Source organism: Herpailurus yagouaroundi, unplaced genomic scaffold (genome assembly GCF_014898765.1).
Source record: "Herpailurus yagouaroundi ecotype Mexico unplaced genomic scaffold, PumYag 200, whole genome shotgun sequence".
Lineage (NCBI taxonomy): Eukaryota > Metazoa > Chordata > Mammalia > Carnivora > Felidae > Herpailurus > Herpailurus yagouaroundi.
This window is the reverse complement of record NW_024412431.1, coordinates 2,931,826-2,950,191: the sequence shown is the minus strand read 5'-3', so window position 1 is coordinate 2,950,191 and position 18,366 is coordinate 2,931,826. Positions and strand designations below refer to the sequence as shown.

General features: G+C 51.7%; 1 protein-coding gene and 1 long non-coding RNA gene across 4 annotated transcripts in view; one reads left to right on the top strand and one right to left on the bottom strand.

Annotated features, from left to right (window-relative positions):
• The window catches only part of SLC44A2 (solute carrier family 44 member 2 (CTL2 blood group)), a 27,089-nt gene extending 9,893 nt beyond the window's left edge, over window positions 1-17,196 (bottom strand). The window contains exons 1-4 of one of the 3 annotated variants that reach the window (XM_040449885.1): window positions 17,062-17,196; window positions 2,419-2,467; window positions 276-349; window positions 64-148 (exon numbers count right to left, since the gene is read on the bottom strand). In XM_040449885.1, the coding sequence (XP_040305819.1) occupies window positions 64-148; window positions 276-349; window positions 2,419-2,467; window positions 17,062-17,092 (239 nt within the window). In that variant the 5' untranslated portion in view covers window positions 17,093-17,196. Of the gene's footprint in view, window positions 1-63; window positions 149-275; window positions 350-2,418; window positions 2,468-3,025; window positions 3,184-17,061 lie in introns of those variants that run through there. The other 2 variants (XM_040449884.1, XM_040449886.1) reach the window with 2 other exon arrangements.
• Window positions 16,272-16,673, top strand: LOC121013986 (uncharacterized). Its single transcript, XR_005783009.1, has 2 exons — window positions 16,272-16,355; window positions 16,562-16,673. It is a non-coding gene; the product is annotated as an uncharacterized LOC121013986 (long non-coding RNA).
• Window positions 17,197-18,366: the final 1,170 nt, after the last annotated feature.

Here is an 18,366-nt window from a genome sequence, read left to right as displayed (position 1 = left end):
GCTCACGAAGCCTTCCCGCCCACGCCTCCCCAGTCCCACCAGGCCCCAAGGAACCAGACTCACGCATTTTTTGTTCCCTTCTGCCCGCAGAACTCGCCTCGGCTATCGGTGGGGTAGATCACCTTTCGAGGGTCCCCATGGGTCCAGGCTGTGGAGGGATCCAGGGACACTGAGGCACGGCCATCCCTGAGCATCATCCCCGTTCCTGCCCTAGAGGCTGTGGCTTGCCCGCCCCCCCACCTTGGAACCCCAACCCTGTGCCCTCCTCCACTCACCTATGATGCCTACGGCCACATAGCCCACAATGGCCAGGAGGAGGAACACACAGCAAATGATGTCTGTGCAGCCCCTGGGGAACAAAGAACAGCATCTGGGTGGGAACCTTGGGGACTGTGTATCATGGACCTATGCTGCCCGGAACACATAACGCACATCCACGCATTCCTTACTGGTGTGAATGCTGTACCAAAGAGCATGTACATTTCGCCTTTTTTTTTTTTTTTTTTTTTTTTAAAGCAACCTCTACGCCCAACAAGGAGCTGGAACTCACATCCCAAAATCAGGAGTCCCATGCTCTACCCAGACAGCCCGGCACCCTTACATTTTGATACCTAATGCTACACTGTTTTTGAAGCGGTTGGCCACAGTGTTCAGCTCTCTTCTGATTCAGAGTGCCCTTGTCCCCACACCTCTAATAGCAATTGGCAGTAATGTTTTTTAAAATGTAAACTATTTTGGGGCGCCTGGGTGGCTCAGTCGGTTAAGTGTCTGACTTCGGCTCAGGTCATGATCTCATGGCTCATGAGTCCCAGCCCCGGGTCAGGCTCTGTGCTGACAGCTCAGAGCCTGGAGCCTGCTTCCAATGATGTCTCTGTCTCTCTCTGCCCCTCCCCCGCTCACACGCTGTCTCTGTCTCTCTCTCTCTCTCAAATATAAATAAACACTAAATTATGCAGGAATGCATGCAATGAAAAAATAAGTCACCCACATAGCCCCTCTCCCTGTAAGTAAACTTTGTTAATGATTTTTCTTATTTTCAATTTATTTATTTACTTTTTTAGTAATCTTTACGCCCAACGTGGGGCTGGAACTCCAGACCCTGAGATCGAGAATCACATGCTCTTCTGACTGAGCCAGCCAGGTGCCCCTCTCCTGAGTCTTTTGGGTTATTTATTGGATACAAATGTTCAAAAACCATTTTTTGTTGTTGTTAACTCAAGTGACTGTGATACACCCACTGTCCTGTGTCTTGCTGTTTTTCACTTAATATTTTGTCAGTGATCCACGTCACCACTTACACGGGTTTTTGTACGTTTTAACAGTTGTGGAACAGTAGGACCCAAAGATCCACTGTAACTTATCAACTAGTTCCAGTTCCCAAAGATGCACATTCAGATTGCTGGGTCTTGTCATTTTCAAAAAAGCAGCTACAGGGGCGCCTGTGTGGCGCAGTCGGTTAAGTGTCCGACTTCAGCCAGGTCACGATCTCGCGGTCCGTGAGTTCGAGCCCCGCGTCAGGCTCTGGGCTGATGGCTCGGAGCCTGGAGCCTGTTTCCGATTCTGTGCCTCCCTCTCTCTCTGCCCCTCCCCCGTTCATGCTCTGTCTCTCTCTGTCCCCAAAAAAATAAACGTTGAAAAAAAAAAATTAAAAAAAAAAAAAAAAAGCAGCTACATCATCCCTTTTTGTCCAGGTGTACAAGGTTGATGGGGAATTTTTTTTCCCTAGAATTTTACTCTTTGGAACAAAGAGCTGCACAATTATTACTTTTTTTTATTAAAAAAAATTTTTTTTAACATTTATTTATTATTGAGAGACAGAGAGACACAGAGCATGAGCAGGGGAGGGGCCAAGAGATGGAGAGACACAGAATCGGAAGCAGGCTCCAGGCTCCCAGCTGTCAGCACAGAGCCTGACGCTGGGCTCGAACTCACGGACCGTGAGATCATGACCTGAGCGGAAGTCGGAACCTTGCCGGACTGAGCCACCCAGGCGCCCTTAGAGCTGCACATTTAAAAATTCGTATTTCCGAATTCCCTCCAAGAAGACACTGTGCGGGTTAGATTCAGAACAGCCTAAGTGCCAATCTTTTTCATCTTTGCTAATCCATGGTGGCGAAATTCTATTTGGTTATTGTTTTATCCATTCCTTTACCTATCAGTGAGTTTGAGTACCTTCCCATAACTTCACTGCCTATGGTATTTCTTGTTCTAGAAATTATCTCTTCCAGTATTTTGCCTGAGCTTAAAAATGCATTTGTAAAGACTCCTTGTATATTAAGGAAATTAGTTCTTTAATTGTCAAGTTGCAAATATCTATCACCAGTTTGTTGGAGAGCAGATGGGGGGGGTGGAGTAAAGAAATGGGTAGAGGCAATTCCAGCAGAGACCCCACCCCTCCCCGGAACCCAGAGCCCTTACCTGTGGTAAATGGGTCCTTTGAAGGTAGGGTCATACTTCTGTGGTGTTCCTGAAAATCAGGAAGATTGAGCAGGGTGACCAAGAAGGGGATGGGAGCCCCCCCCCCCCGGAGAAGCCCCTAGGGGTACCCTCTGGCCCAGGGAAGAGTAACTTCCAGAGAGCCAGCGAGTTTTTTCTGCCTCACCCCACTTCCAGGCGACCACGCCCGAGCCCCCAGTGCCGGCAGGCCAAGGCAGGGGGAGCAGTCGCCCAGCCCACCGAGAACAGCCCCGAGTTATCCCCTGGAGGCTACCCATTGGGGAGGGCGCTGGACTAGGGGGTTGGGAGCCAGGTAGGGAGAGGAGGGTCCAAGGTGGGATCTGGAGAAGGTTCCGGCAGGAGTACCGGGGAGGGGGCTACGAAGACAGGCTCTTCAGGTGAGGGGGGCTGGAGGGACCTCTGAGAGGCAGCTTCCGGGCAGGAACAGGGCGAGGGGTGCAGGCACGTGAGCATGAGGCGCTACAGGCAGAGATCGGCACGTCTGCTCCCCACTCTTGCTCCCCGCGGGGTCCTCCCGCTGCCCCCTCCAACAGGCCAGGCCCGGGTGCGCAAGAGGGGCGCTGCCTACCGTGCTTCCCGTAGTAATGCGGCCGCTCGCCCCCCATCCCCGCGGGCGCCCAGCACCGGCGCCGCCCGCCTGCTCCGAGCCCCCTCGGCACTGGGTCCGGACGCGCGGGCGTCCCGAAGGCGGGACCGATGGACCCACTGGCGGCGGCTCCTCCCAGCAGAGAGCCAGGCGGGGCGGCCCAAACCGGTCTGACCGGCCCTAGCGGAGCAGTTGCCTCGGGACGGACTGGCCGACGGACGGAGGGAGGGGGGGAGAGGCCCGGGCGGGGCCGCAGCTGCTCCCGCCACTCACCCGCCCCCCCCGATTTTGCCCCCCCCCCCCCCCCCCCCCGCCGCTCCCCCTCCTGCCCAGCCTCCACCCGGGGGACTCTGGCTTCACCCAGCGGCCTCGGCGCGCCCCCCGCGTCCCAACCGGACGCCGCCGCCTGGAACACCTCTCAACCCTGGAAGGGCGCCTGAGATTGCCCCATTCTCCAGGTACGGAAACTGAGGCGTAGGGAGGTAACTCGAGATACGCGCCGCAAAGCAGGCAGATGGCTGCACCCAAACTCCCAAATATAGAGTATTTGAGCTGAAAATTCTCAAACCAGTTTTTATTTTGGTCTGCATAAAAAAAGAAAAAAAAAAAAGAAAGAAATGCCAACAGTTAAACGTTTGGGAAACTCCATATAAAAATCCATATCGCGGGTCTTCTGAAGACTGGCAAAATGGGACCTGCAGCCCAGATGCCACATCCCTGCCTGGCACTGCCCTTTGTGGCCCCCAGGGCTATACACCTGAGCTCACCATCCCAGCACACATCCCGACTGTGAATCCTGAAGCCAGTGTTCGGTAGAACAAGTATTTATTCAGCGCCTACTGGGTGCAGGCCCAGGGCTGGGCGCTGAGTATATACAATAGCAAATGGGAGCCCAGTCTTGTGCGTCTGTTTTTGTGAAGCTCCCCTTCTAACCTCATGGCCCGAGATTCAAATGTTCCTTCTGCCCCGTCCAAGCCGCAGGGCAGTTCAGCCAGTATCTTGCCTGCCCTGAGCAGCCTCAACTGTGAATTGGGGCTGAAAGTATAAGACCAAAACCGGTCAAAGACCAATCACAGGATACCAGGAGGTATACAGTTGGCATGGACGTTCTACAGTTAGCGTAAGGGTGTTTAACTGATGTGGAGGTATACAGTAGGTATGGAGGGACCGCCAGTAGGGGGCATACAGCCTGGCGTTATACAGTTGGTGTGGAAGCATACAGCCAACAAAGAGGTATACAGTTGCCATGGGGGTATTTGATCAGTGTGGGGTACACAGCAGGGGTGGGGGTATACAGCTGGTGCAAGGAATATAGTCAGCAAAGGGTTGTGCAGCCAGTATGGGGTGTACAGTCAGCTGGCTATATTATACACCCCCACACCAACCATCCACTCCCCAAGCCAACTGTATACTCCCTCAGTCATGTGCCTGTTCTCTCTGTACTCCCCCCCCCCCCCCCCCCGCCCTGCCCAAGAGCTCTCTTTGAGGCCAGCTGTACACTTTACAGTATAGTGGATTATACGTTTGGTGCAGTAGATTAGCAGGAACACACATTCAGTATGAGGCATACAGTCAGCAATGGGGTTATATAGTGTGGTCATATTCAGTTGGTGCTCGATAATTGTAGCTGCTACCTCAGAGCCAAGCATTCCCTGGCAGGGCTCTGGTCACTAACTCAGCTTGTCCCTAAAGGAATGTACCTTCCCCCCAGGGGCCTCCAGCTGTGGAAGCCCCACCTGACCCCTGGCCCACAGGCTTCAGCAAACAGGAGAGGTTCAAGGCTCCAAGCCATGCCCTTGGGTGACCAGGCCTCCCAGAGAAATGCTGTGGTTCCTGTGGTTCCTGCCAACCCCAAGGCTGGCTGGTCCCACCCACCCAGTCCAAGCAGTGGACAAAAAAAGGCTCCAGCCTCTTCCCAGCTATGCTAGGTCCCTTGGGGACACTCCTGCAGACTCAGGACTTCAACCACCAGCTCCACCCTGATGATTCCCAAATGTCGGTCCCCTGAACTGCACACCCCTGTGACACCTGTCTCTTGGGGGTCTCACGGGCGTCTCACACTCAGCATAGTCACACCCAAGCCCCTGATGGTCCCCGACCAGCCCCGGCTCAGAAAGGGCAGCTTCATCTTCCCAAGTGCTCAGACCAGAAGCCTGGGACGCCTCTTTCCTTCACACCAGCTCTGCCATCAGAATCTTCAGAATCCAACCACTTCTTACCCCCACCCTTGTCACCAGTGCAGGCATCTCCACCCAACTCTCCCAGCTCCCAGCCTTCCCCTCACCCTCCTGTCTGTTCCGCCCATAGCAACCAGAGGAGTCTGTGAACATCTGAGTCAGGGTATGTCTGTCTCTCTGTCCAGAACCTTCCATGGCTCCTGCCTCACTCGGAGGAAAACCCCAACTCTTCACCATCATCTAAAAGGCCCTCTGTGCTCAGCCCCGCCTCCTTGTTCTCTCCCCTTCACTTGTTTGTTTCAGCCTCCCTGGCCTCACTAGCTATACACAAACTCACCAGGCATGGTCTCATCTCAGGACCTTTGCACTGGCTGTTCCCTCCACCTAGAAATCTCTTCCCAGAGATGTCCATGTGGCTCTACTTCACGCAGGCCTCTGCTCAGTCATCCCCTCCTCAGAGAGGCTTTCTCTGACCATCCTATCCAAAACAGCATCCCTTTTCCCTCTGTCCCATCACCCTGTTTTATTTTGTTTTTTATCACTACTTGGCACGTCGCACATTTACATATTGCTTGTTTATTGTCTGCTCCCTTGCTGTTCACAGCACAAGGGCAGGGGTTTATATCTGTTCTGTTCATAACTGTATCTAGGGCCCAAAGTAGCACCTGGCACTCAGTTAGTGTTTGTTGAATGAACAAACCATATATAGGTAGCTAAGACTGAAAGTAGAAATGTAGCTTAGAGTTTTCTAGTATTTAAAAAGTTAACTTGCGGGGGCGCCTGGGTGGTTCAGTTGGTTGAGTGTCCAACTTCAGCTCAGGTCATGATCTCGTGGTTCGTGAGTGTGAGCCCCGCGTTGGGCTCTGTGCTGACAGCTCGGAGCCTGGAGCCTGCTTCAGATTCTGGGTCGCCCTCTCTCTCTGCCCCTCCCCTGCTCATGTTCTGTCTCTCAAAAATGAATAAACATTAAAAAATTTTTAAGTTGATTTGTGAATTTTATGCATCAAGAATTTAATACTTGATAAATGTGGAATTTTCAGTGGGCAGGGAGAGGATAAGTCAGGTCGTGGCCTCAATTGCATTCGGAAGAAAAAAGTTAACTCCACTCCCAACACATAGCAAAACAAATTCCACATGGATTAATCATGCAAGAGAGATAAAGACTCAAAACTATTGGGGCCTCTGGCTGGCGTGTGGCTCTTGATCTCGGGGTCATGAGTTCGAGCCCCACATTGGGTGCAGAGATTACTCAAATAAGTAAAAGTGCTTAAAAGAGAAAAAGAAAACACCTCAAAACTATTACAAGTTATGAAGGGAAAAACACAGGAACATATTTCTACATCTGATAAAAGGTGAGACTGGTAAGGGTGGAGAAGGGATAAGGGGAGCGCTGGAAGTTTCTCCATGTTAGCTGAATGCCAGCCAGACTGGCAGAGTGGAAGGAACCATATAAGAGTGGGTGGTGCTGACTACGGAGTGTCTTTCTGACTCGAGCTCTGTCCTCATTATAGTGGAAGTCCTATCATCAACCCATTTTACAGTGGAGAAAACCAAGGCCCAAGGAGGAGAAGTGGCTGGCCCAGTCATCTACCAACCAGTAGGAGATCCTTACTCCAGGTCCGATGGGTGAGTGGGAGCCACTGAGAGTGTCTGAGCGGGAGCATAACCTGGCCAGGCTGGGCAGGGGAAGACACACAGAGAGGTTTCAGCTCTCAGAGAAATTGGTGGCTGTGGATGAGACAGTAGGGCCATGACCTTGCTGTGTGAACTTGAGTTATCTCTGTAAGATGGAACTAAAGATGCACAGCGGTGCCTGGCATTGGCTTGGCCTAGGGCCTGGCCTTGTTGGTTCTTGAGAAATACAGGAGGGAAGCTTGATGTGAGCATGTTACGGTTCCATTAGCTCTCATTAACTTTAGCAGGTGGGAATAGGGGGAGGGGCAAGTTGAATACTCCTGGATTCCTTTTTTTTTTTTTTAAGTTTATTTATTTATTTTGAGAGAGAGAGTGAGTGAGAGAGAGAGAGAGAGAGAGAGAGAGAGAGAGCAGGTGGGGGAGAGGCAGAGAGAGAGGGGAACAGAGGATCTGAAGTGGGTTCTGTGCTGACAGCTGACAGTCCCAACACAGGGCTGGAACTGATGAACTGAGAGATCATGACCTGAGCTCAAGTCAGATGCTTAACCCACTGAGCCACCCAGGTGCCCCAAATACTCCTGGATTCTGATCATCGAGCCTGATCCAAACCCTGCAGGATGAGAACTCGCTGAATCTTTGCAACAATCCTGCGAGACGATAACAGTGCAAATGCCCCAATGCCTCCATTTTACTGACCGCTTCACCATGTGCCAGGCGCTTTTCCAACACGGTGCATGCTTTTCCCTCAGTTCATCCTTACAACAGCTTTGTGAGATTGAGCCCATCGTGACCTCCGCTTGAAAGATGCGGAAACTGAGGCCCCGAGAGAAATGACATACCTGTGGTGAGCAGTAGAGCCGGGGGGGCTGCCCAGCTCATGAGTTAGGACCTGTATGAATTTCCTGTGCCTGCTGTATCAAAGTGCCACCGAATGGGTGGCTTAAAACGGCACAAATGCATTATCTTACAGTTCTAGAGGTCAGACATCCCAAGAGCATCTCCCTAGGCTAAAATCAAGGCACTGGCAGGGCTGTGTTCTTTCGGCTGGTTCTGTGGGAGAATCTGTTTCCTTACCTGTTCCAGCTTCTAGAGGCTGCCAGCGCCCCCACATTCCTTGGCCTATGGCCCCTTCTCCATCCTCAAAGCCAACACACCCGTCAAGCCCACGTCCACCACATCTCCCTCTCTGACTTGTTACTGCCTCCTTCTTGCCTTTATAGGGGTCCTCCCTTGTCCTTGGGTCCACCTGGATAATCCAGGATAATCCCTCCATCATAAGATCCCAAATTTCGGGGTGCCTGGGTAGCTCAGTCAATTAAGCATCCGACTTCAGCTCAGGTCATGATCTCACGGTTCATGAGTTTGAACCCCGCGTCGGGCTCTGTGCTGACAGCTCGGAGCCGGGAGCTTGCTTCGGATTCTGTGTCTCCCTCTCTCTCTGCCCCCTCCCAGTCGCACTATCTCTCTCTCTCAAAACAAAATAAACATTAAAAAATGGAAAAAAAAAAAAACCTAAATTTAATCTCATCTGCTAATTCCCTTTTGGCCTGTAAGCTAACATAGTCACAGGTTCCAGGAATTAGGATGTGGGTATGTTTGCGGGGGTGGGGGTGGGGGGAACCATGATTCTGCCGATCACAGTGTGTAACCATCTAGGCCAGGGGTTGACAAACTGTCATGGGGCGGGGGTGGGGTGAGGGGGCAGGGTGGAAGAAATCACCCACTGCCGGTTCTCACATGATCTAGAACAAAGAATGGTCTTTTTTTTTCTTTTTAAGTTTTATTTATTTATTTTGAGAGGAGGCAGAGGCAGAGAGAGGCAGAGAGAGAATCCCAAGCAGGCTCTGTGCTGCCAGTGCAGAGACCGACTAGGGGGCTCGAACCCACAGACGGTGAGACCATGACAGCCGAAACCAAAAGTCGGATGCTCAACCGACTGAGCCACCCAGGTGCCCCTGGTCTTTACATTTGTAAATGGCTAATGGCTGGAAAACGTGCAAAGAGGAAGACTATTTTGTCATGTGAAAATTACGTGAAATTGAAATGTCAGTGGCTGTAAGTCAAGTTTTCTTGGTACGTAGCTATGTTCGTTCCTGTTCACGTTGTTTGTGACTTGCTCTCGGGCCACAACGGCAGAGCTGGGTTCGCGAGATAGACTATACGTGGCCCGCAGAGCTGATAATACTTACTCTCTGGCCTCTCTGTAGAAAAAGTTTGCCGCCCCTTGGTCTCTAGGCCATGAACCAGCAAGTGTTGAGCCGGGTTCTGTGCCAGCAGGTTTCATGTGCTCTCTTTGTAACAATCAGGAGTGGTATTATTGCCCACAAAAGGGCTGGGTGAATGGACAAGCCCTTTCCCTCTCCAGGCTGCCATTTTCCTGCCCGGAGAATGGAATTGATAGCTGTATTTGCTTCGTGGGTGTTGTCAGGATTCAGTGCTCAAAAAGCACTTAGCAAAGTCTGGGGTTCAACAAACACTAACTAGGAGCATGGTCCCATTTGATAGAGAGGGCCAAATGAGGCTCAGACCGCACAGCTGGTGAGGGATAGAGCTATGTGAATCAAACCAAGGCCCCTCTGGCTCCAACCCGGGCCTTTTCTGTGGCAGATACGGACAGAGGCAGAACTAAAGATGTAACAGTATGGGGGGAAGGTGTGGAAAAGCTGGGCCAATAGACCAGGCTGGGTGGGGGACCCTTGGGTCCTGGGCTTGCTGGGCACAGAGGCCTTCCCAGCCGGTGCAGTGGGTGTAGGAGATAAGGAAACTGATACAGGCTGCCCAGTCACAATGCTGGAGCCAGGACATCAAGTGCCACCCAGCCCCTGTGGCTTCCAGATAATTGGCCAAGTCCCCAAGGCCCGCAGCAGCCCAGGGCCTCACCCACACAGCCAGGCTGGCTCACTCAGCCTTCCCAGAAATCTGTGCCTGCCTGGGCAGTGGGATCCCAGCCACCCAGATGAGTCCCGTTGACCAAGAGTTTGGGGAAGAAAGAGTCTGAATACAAAAGGTGAGAGTCACAGTCCTGGACACAATGCTAAGAGCAAAAAAAAAAAAAAAAAAAAAAAAAAAAACAACAGAGCACCTACTGTGTGCTGGGCCTGTGCTGGGCATCAAACCAGACATTTATTTCTATAAGCTCATGCCATCCTCGCAAGGCTCTCAGTGTACAGGACTCAATACAGAAACCAAGGCACGCGGATGCTTCCTGACTTGCCCCAAATCACACAGCCAGTTGGAGCTGGGATTTGAACTCTGCCCCTGACAACCATGCCCTTGAACTCTATGCCCTGTGAATAACCCCCACAGACTGAGCATTTACCATGGACCAAGCGCTCGGCTAAGGGCTGAACCGGCATCAGTTCACTGAACCCTGAAGACAGCCCCAAGAAGGAGCCAATGCTGTTGTTAACCCCATTTTATGGATGGAAACACTGAGGTTCAGGTATATGAAAGGTTCAGGGACACAAAAGGTGCAGGTGCTAAAGGGCTAGGAAGAAGGCGGCCGGACTGGAGCAGAGGCGAGGCTGGATTCCGGGACCTGGCAGAGTCAGAACTCTGTGCTTAGCTCTTCTGTAGATGTGCTCATTTACTTAGCACCTTGGTACCAGGTGATTCATGCCTCCGGATAAGTGCTGTCGCCTCTGTCCTGGTCTGGCTTCTGCCATTGCGCCTCACAGGGGCCGGAGGGTGCCTGTGGGCACCCGACTCAGGCCGGTTCCCTCTTCTGCTCAGAATTCTCAATGGCTCCCACCCCTCTCAGAACAAAAGCCCGAGTCCTCTCCGCGGCCCACAGACCCTGTACCCTGAGCACAGGCCACGCCCTCTCCCTGAAACATTCTTCACAGCTCCCTCCTTCCTGCCTCTGATCACCTTAGGATGGTCTTAAAATTTTTAACTCCACCTCAAGGCCCTAGAGATTACTCCCACTCCTCTTCCCTGCATGATTTTTCTCCTGAGCCCATCTCTGACATTCCAAGAATTTCCCTCGTTTATCTCAGCATCTCGCCTGTTTCCCCCTCTCTTAGCATGTCCGCTCCGCCACGGCAGCACCTGCTGCCGCACCGCACCTGCCCAAAAAGTGACTTCGTTGATATTAAGTAAACGGTGTGCTGATCGAGGTAAAAACGCCGCAACCAGAAACAACCCTTCAGACTGAGAAGAATCACTCTCCCTCTCACCCTTGGCCCAGAGCCCAAACTTCCTCTCCCTGGTTTCCCTTTCCTCCTTCCAGACAGTCTAAGTACACATGCAGAAGCAAATTTGTAGCTGTTTATCCCCCCACGCCCTGTTTTGCTACACATATTCTTTCCTACTTTGCTATTTCACATGCTAACATAAGGAGGTTAGATCTACTTCAGCTGTTTACAGGACAACAGAGTATCTCACCCTGGGAACAGGACCATTTTTCATTAAGCCGGCCAGAGGAGCCTTAAAAAAATACCGTAGAGATGCCACATACACACACAGAAACAGGCTAAGCTTGTGCAAAAGCTTCTGCTACCTCTGCGATGAAGGCAATTAGTCGAGGGTATGTAAAGGGCTCTTTCACTAGGAAGACTAAAATATTCTGTGTGGTTGAGGGCTTATTTTTATTTAGCCCCTCCCCTCTGCCCCCATGAGAATAGATTTATTTTATTATGTAAGAGACTAAAATCCTATTTAAAATTAGGGGGGCGCCTGGGCGGCTCACTCGGCTAAGTGTCCAACTTCGGCTCAGGTCATGATCCCGCAGTCGGTGAGTTCAAGCCCCGTGTCAGGCTCTGTGCTGACCGCTCGGAGCCTGGAGCCTGCTTAGATTCCGTGTCTCTCTTTCTTTCTGTTCCTCCCCCTCTCGTGCTCTGTCTCTCTGTCTCTCAAAAATAAATAAATGTTAAAAAAAAAAATTAAATCCTATTTAAAAACAACTTTCCCTTTGGGGATTGACTGGGACGGAGCATAAGAGAACTTTCTGGGGTAATGGGAAGGTCCTTACTGGAGATGTGCAAATTTTCTTCTGTTAAAGGGGAGATAGTTAAGATTTGAAGCTTTGGGTTTCACATATCATGTCTGTCGCATATTCCTTTTTATTTTTTAATTTAAATTTATTTATTTATTTTTTGAGAGAGAGAGAGAGAGAGAGAGAGGATGGATCCTGAATAGGCTCTGTGCTGTCATCATGAGGCAGGAACTGGACGCAGGGATCGATCTGAGATTTGTGACCTGAGCGGAAATCAAGAGTCCGAGGCCCAACTGACTGAGCCACAGAGGCGCTCCTTTTTTTTTTTTTTTTAACAACAATTTACAAACAATGGAGCCATTCTTAGTCCATTGGCCTTACAAAAACAGGCCACAGCACAACAATGTGAATATACTTAACACTATTGAAACATACAAATAAAAATGAGTAAGATGGTAAATTTTAGGTTTTTTTTATGTTTTTTTTTCTTTTTCTTTTTTTTTTTTTTTTACCACAAAAGATTAAAATAATAATACGGATTGGCCCTCCTTAGGCATGAGGGGCTTGTGGGGTGCTGGGAATTTTTTTTTTTTTTCCCTCCAGATCTGGGCACTGATTCCATGGGTGTGTTCACCATGTGAAAACTTCTGGAGCCTGATGCATTTAGGATTTGTTTCCTTTTACGTATGAACTGTCTGCTTCAATACAAAGTCTCAAATATTCTTCCAGAGGGACGCCTGGGTGGCTCAGTCGGTTAAGCTTCCGACTTCGGCTTGGGTCTGATCTCACCATTCATGAGTTCGAGTCCCGCATCGGGCTCTGTGCTGATAGTTCGGAGCCTGGAGCCTGCTTCAGATTCTGTGTCTCCCTCCCTCTCTGACTCTCTACCGCTCACACTCTGTGTGTGCCTCTCTCTCCCTCAAAAATAAACGTTAAAAAAAATTTTTTTTAATATTCCTCTTGATTGGTTAAATATAAGATTGGGTAAATATAAACTATTCCATCCACACATACATTACTTTATGCAACTGTCAGAAAAACACCGAGGAAGCTTTCCAGGCATGGACATGAGCGATGTCTCCAAGATACATTACACAAAGAAACAAAAAGCGACAAACAAACAAACAAAAAGCAACATGTGAGGGGCCCCTGAGTGGCTCAGTCGGTGGAGTTCCCAACTCTTGGTTTTGGCTCAAGTCATGATCTCACAGCTGGTGTGTTTGAGCCCATTATTGGGCTCTGCACTGACTGTGCGGAGCCTGCTTGGGATTCTCCCTCTCCCTCTCCTTCTGCCACTCCCCTGCTTGCCCTCGCACATTCTCTCTCAAAATAAATAAACTTCGGAAAAAAAAAAAAAAAAAGCAACAGGTGAAACAAACACCCTTTCATTCGGTAAATAGCTGTTGAGTACCTACTATGTGCCAGGCACTGCGGATCCACCTTCAAACTGAACACACACAATCTTGCCTCAGAGTTCGCACACTAGGGATTTGCTGACATTTTTGCAAAAGGGGGAAAAAACAGCCACTAGGTAAGGAATATGTATATAATTGCATGCGAGGTTCTAAGGCCTAGACTCCATTTGGAACAAAGCACTAGATGCTGGAACATTGACGCACTTTGCCAAGAAGGTTGTGTCATGCTGAGAGACAGAGCGCACGGGAGACCCTTCATGATAAAGCCACACAGTCTTTGTATCTTTTGGATTTTGAAGCATGTGAATGTATCACCCCTTTTGGAAAAAAAATAAACGTTCAATGAACAAGCAAATGTCCTCTCCCAACAATATATTTTAATGTTTATTTATTTTTGACAGAGAGAGAGAGAGAGAGAGAGAGAGACAGAGCATGAGCGGGGGAGGGGCAGAGAGAGAGGGAGGCACAGAATCCGAAACAGGCTCCAGGCTCCGAGCCATCAGCCCAGAGCCCGACGCGGGGCTCGAACTCCCGGACCGCAAGATCGTGACCTGGCTGAAGTCGGACGCTTAACCGACTGCGCCACCCAGGCGCCCCTGTTGTTGTTTTTTTAAATGTTTATTTATTTTAGAGAGAGAGAGAATGGGGGAGGGGCAGAGAGAGAGAGAGAGAGAGAATGGATCTGAAGCAGGCTCCGCACTGACAGCAGAGAGCCCAACGCGGGGCTGGAACTCATGAACCATGAGATCATGACCTGAGCCGAAGTCAGATGCTTAACTGACTGAGTCACCCAGGTGCCCCTGGAATCTGCTTTTTACACAAGCACCATTACTTTTTTCCCACCTTCCCCCCGCCCCCTATCAGAGTGTATTGTTTTAAGTTCTAGAATCTTTTTCCATGCTCATGCCTGGGTGGGTGGGAAGGATGGCAGTACCCATTGATGTCATCCGTCAGGGCCAGGAGCCATTTCCCAGTTTCCTCATATCATCTAAATATGGTGTCTGCAGAGGAGGGAGCTTCCTGCCCTGCCCAGTCCCGCCAAGTCTATGCCTAGACAGAGAGGGCTGCTTTTCCATCAGCTCTGGAAAATCCATGTCTCTGACATTATGGGCCCCAGAGGCCTCTTGGCATGTAGAGAGCCTACCAGCCACTGTGCAAAATGCTGCCCAGCAGTGAGTATGGTCTGCCTAGACCTGCAGACAAGGATAGAGTCTCAGAGAGGTCGCCAACTCTCCCATGGTGACACAGCTCCTAAGTGTCAGAATCAGGATTTGAACCTGAGTCTGTCTGACTTCACCCCCTGAGGTCATGAAAGCTGATGGATGGGAAGGCATTGGGATACAAGGGCTGTGTGAGGGCTGGGATATGTTTTTTTTTTGTTTTTTTGTTTTTTTTTTTTTAATTTTTTTTCAACGTTTATTTATTTTTGGGACAGAGAGAGACAGAGCATGAACGGGGGAGGGGCAGAGAGAGAGGGAGACACAGAATGGGAAACAGGCTCCAGGCTCTGAGCCATCAGCCCAGAGCCTGACGCGGGGCTCGAACTCACGGGCCGCGAGATCGTGACCTGGCTGAAGTCGGACGCTTAACCGACTGTGCCACCCAGGCGCCCCAGGGATATGGTTTTTTAATGTTCTTTAATGTTTATTTATTTTTGAGAGAGAGACGGACAGCGTGCAAGTGGGGGAGGGGCAGAGAGCAACAGAGACAGAGAATCCGAAGGAGGCTCCAGGCTCCGAGCGGACGGCACAGAGCTCTGATGCAGGGCTCGAACCCATAAACCGTGAGATCATGACCTGAGCCGAAGTTGGACGCTTAACCCACTGAGCCACCCAGGCGTGCCCCTGTGAGCACTGGGATCTGTGAGCAACCCTTGCGACACTGTTCCCAAAGGAAAGCCCCTCATTTCCTGGCAGTGACTTCATGGGGCAGCCTGAGGGCTCCAGGTTTTTGGTTCTGATGAGAATGAACTATTATTTACAAACTACGTGAGATCCCCCACTTCAAGGAGTCAAGGGGGGGGGGGCCCTGGAGGAGGTGATGGCCTGGCTTGCAAGACATAGCTGCAGTCTCCACCTCAGGCTTCCTTGGGCGTCATAGAGAAAAATAATTAAGCAACTGGCTGGTTTATTTGCTGTTCCTTCTGCCTAGAACACACTTCTCCCAAATCTTCCCATGGCTATTGGCTCAAACTCCAGCCCTGGGTCACCTAAAATAATCCTAGATGATTCTCCCACACACATGCTGTCCTGTTCTCTGCTCCACAACACTTAACAACAACCTAAAATCATACATTTATTCAAGAATTTTTCTGCTTTGTTCACTGCTGTGTTCTCAGTGTCTAGACCGTGCCTGTAAGATGCTCAAAAAATACTTGTTGATGGAATGGGCTCCCGGCGCCCAGCGTAACCTCCGTTGGGCATAGAGGTCCCCTGTCTGGAGTGCGGGTCTGGCAGGGCCTGGGAGGTTTGCTCAGGCCCATCTATGGCTGGTTCCCTTTGGCCAAATTCAAGGCTTGATGAATCACATCCTTGTCCACTCTGACTGCCATCCCCCACCCCAGCTCCTTAAAGACATCAAAGGTCCCTCAGGTGCTGCCCACAGGCAGGCAGGGCCTGACCAGGGCTCCAATCTGAGATTCCCAGTTCAGAGACAGCCAGCCACACCCAAGGGACGCACAGCACCCACAGATACAGGGTCTGGGGTTTGAGCCAAACCCAAGAGCAAGGAGGCCCCTCAGGACATTGGCTGGCAGGGAGGGGAGTGGCTGGGTGGTGGCCAGGTCCCTGTGTTTCCCTCTTGGCTGGGCTGGGCAGGGAGGGTCCCAGCCTCCCCCATCTGTTTGTCTCTACAACCTGCTGAGGCCACTGTGGAGGCAGTGGGGAGGGAGGTACATCTCCAGTCAGCTTGTTTTTCTTGATTATTTTGAGTGGTTTCCTGCCCCTTCCCCAAAGCCTCTGTCTCACAGTTTCCAGGAAGTTCCTGTCACACAAGGAGGGGCAGCAGCGCCCCTTTGCCCCAGGGGAGAGCTGCGTGGGACATGTGCCCAGCTCAGCCCTGGGACCCAAAATGGAGAAGAGAAAGGAGAAACTGAGGATGGCAACCCCCCTCCGTGGGAACCCTGGGAAAGGCGGCACTGCAGGGCGTGGGTAGGGAGGGGCCTCATTTTGGCCCCAACCTCAGGGCCCGGAGGCGAAGGCCACCCACCCGGGGAGGGGGGGTCCGCGTCGCAGGGACTTTGCGAAACGGTAGCGGGCACCCCCCAGCCCCTTGTACACGGCCAGGAAAGTTTCTCAATGGTTTCCTCTTCCTTACAGCGACCTCACCGAGGGCGCCCTTCTTTCTGTCCTTCCAGGCCGCTAGCAAGAACCGATGGCCTTCCACCCCAGCATTCGGTCTGCCCAGGCTAGCCTCAGTTTCCCCATCTGGCCAGAAGCCCGAGATGGCTACTTCCAGGGGGGTGTGGGCAGCAGAAAGAAGCGGACTAAGGCGACCAGAAGAGGAGGGGGATTTGGGGAAGTCAGGGCCCTGTCCCTTTTCCGAGCCCCGGTCGCCAAGCCTCCCCTCCCCCGCCTGGCATCTGAGCCGCCCAGATAACGGGACCTCCCCGGGTGGAGCATGCGCCGTGCGTCCTGGCCCATCAGCCGGAGGGGGTGCGGGGGCTCCCGGGAGAGGGGACGCAGGGCGACCCGGCGGGAGCAGGGGGGCGTGGGGTCGGCGCAGAGAGGAATGCTGGGCCGAGAAGCCGGAGGGGGGCCCCCAGCTGCAGCGCGGGTGTTTGAGATCTCCGATGTCCCCCTCCCCCAAAGCCCCCCAACTCAGCAGAGGCGATCGCGGGCCAGAGGCGGCTCCTACCGTAGGCTCCGTCCTTCCGCTCGTCCTCCATGGCCGCGTCGGGCGAGGAGGGGAGTCCGAGCCGGAGCGACCCCAGCCCGCGCGGGCGGGAGGCTCCGCGGGCTGCAGCGCCCCGCCCCGGCCCGGTCCGGCCCCGCCCCGCCCTCCCGGCCAGCCCCGCACGCTGCCTCCAATGGGAGCCCGGAGCGGGCCGGGGCGGGGCGGGGGGCGGGGCCGGCTCCGGAGAGGGTGGGGCCCCAACCTTTGTTTCCCATCTGGGCTCTCCGGAGACTCTCCAGCTTGGCGTGTTTGGTGGGCTAGGAGCAGTGGTCACCCATTCATTCGTCCGCCCACCCATTCACTCATCAAATAGGTATTGAGCGCTGACTGTGTGCCAGTGAAACAGACAAAAAGATGCCTTTTTTTTTTTTTTATTCATCAGATCGGCAAGAATTTTAGTCTGGTAACAACCAGCGGGGTGAGCACAGGCTGTGGGACAAAATGTTACCCGGCAGAAAGATTATATCCAACCGTGTTCACCCTGTGCGATTCATCTCTGCCATCGACCCTGGAGAAGCCATCGGAGGCGCGTGTGCATGGGGAGCACCTGTCAAAGGTTGCTACCTGCTGCTGCTTTGATAGTCATTGTAAAACACGGGGGAGGCTTGCACGCGCGCGGACAAAGGCGCGCATGCAACTCGCTGAGAGGGAGGGAATACTATGCAGTGAACAAAAAGAATGACGCCGTCAAGGAAATGCAAATTAAAATTCAGAGAGATGCCACCACACACCCACCAGAAGAGCTACAAGTAAGAAGGTGAAGGGTACCAAGTATTGCTTAAAGAGCTGGAGCAAATGAGACTCTCCTCCACTGCTGGTGGTAATGTAGACTGACACAACCACTTGGGGGGAGGGTCTCTTGGGGCGCCGGGGCGGCTCAATTGACTAAACGTCGGACTCTTGATTTCGGCTCAGGTCCTCATCTCACCGGTTGGTGAGTTCCAGCCTTGTGGACCAGCTCTGCACTGACAGCACGGAGTCTGCTTGGGATTCTTTCTCTACCTTTCTCTCTGACCCTCCCCTGTTCACCTTCTCTCCTCTCTCTCTCTCTTTCTGTCACCTCTCTGTCTCAAGAATAAATAAACAAAAATAAATGTTATAAAAAAGAAAAAGTTTTTTTAGTTTCTTATAAAGTTTAACAGGTGCCTACCATATGATCCAACCATTTTACTCGTGGGTGTTTATCACAGAAAAATAAAACCATAAGATTAGGAAAGAGAAAGAAAGAAAGAAAGAAAGAAAGAAAGAAAGAAAGAAAGAAAGAAA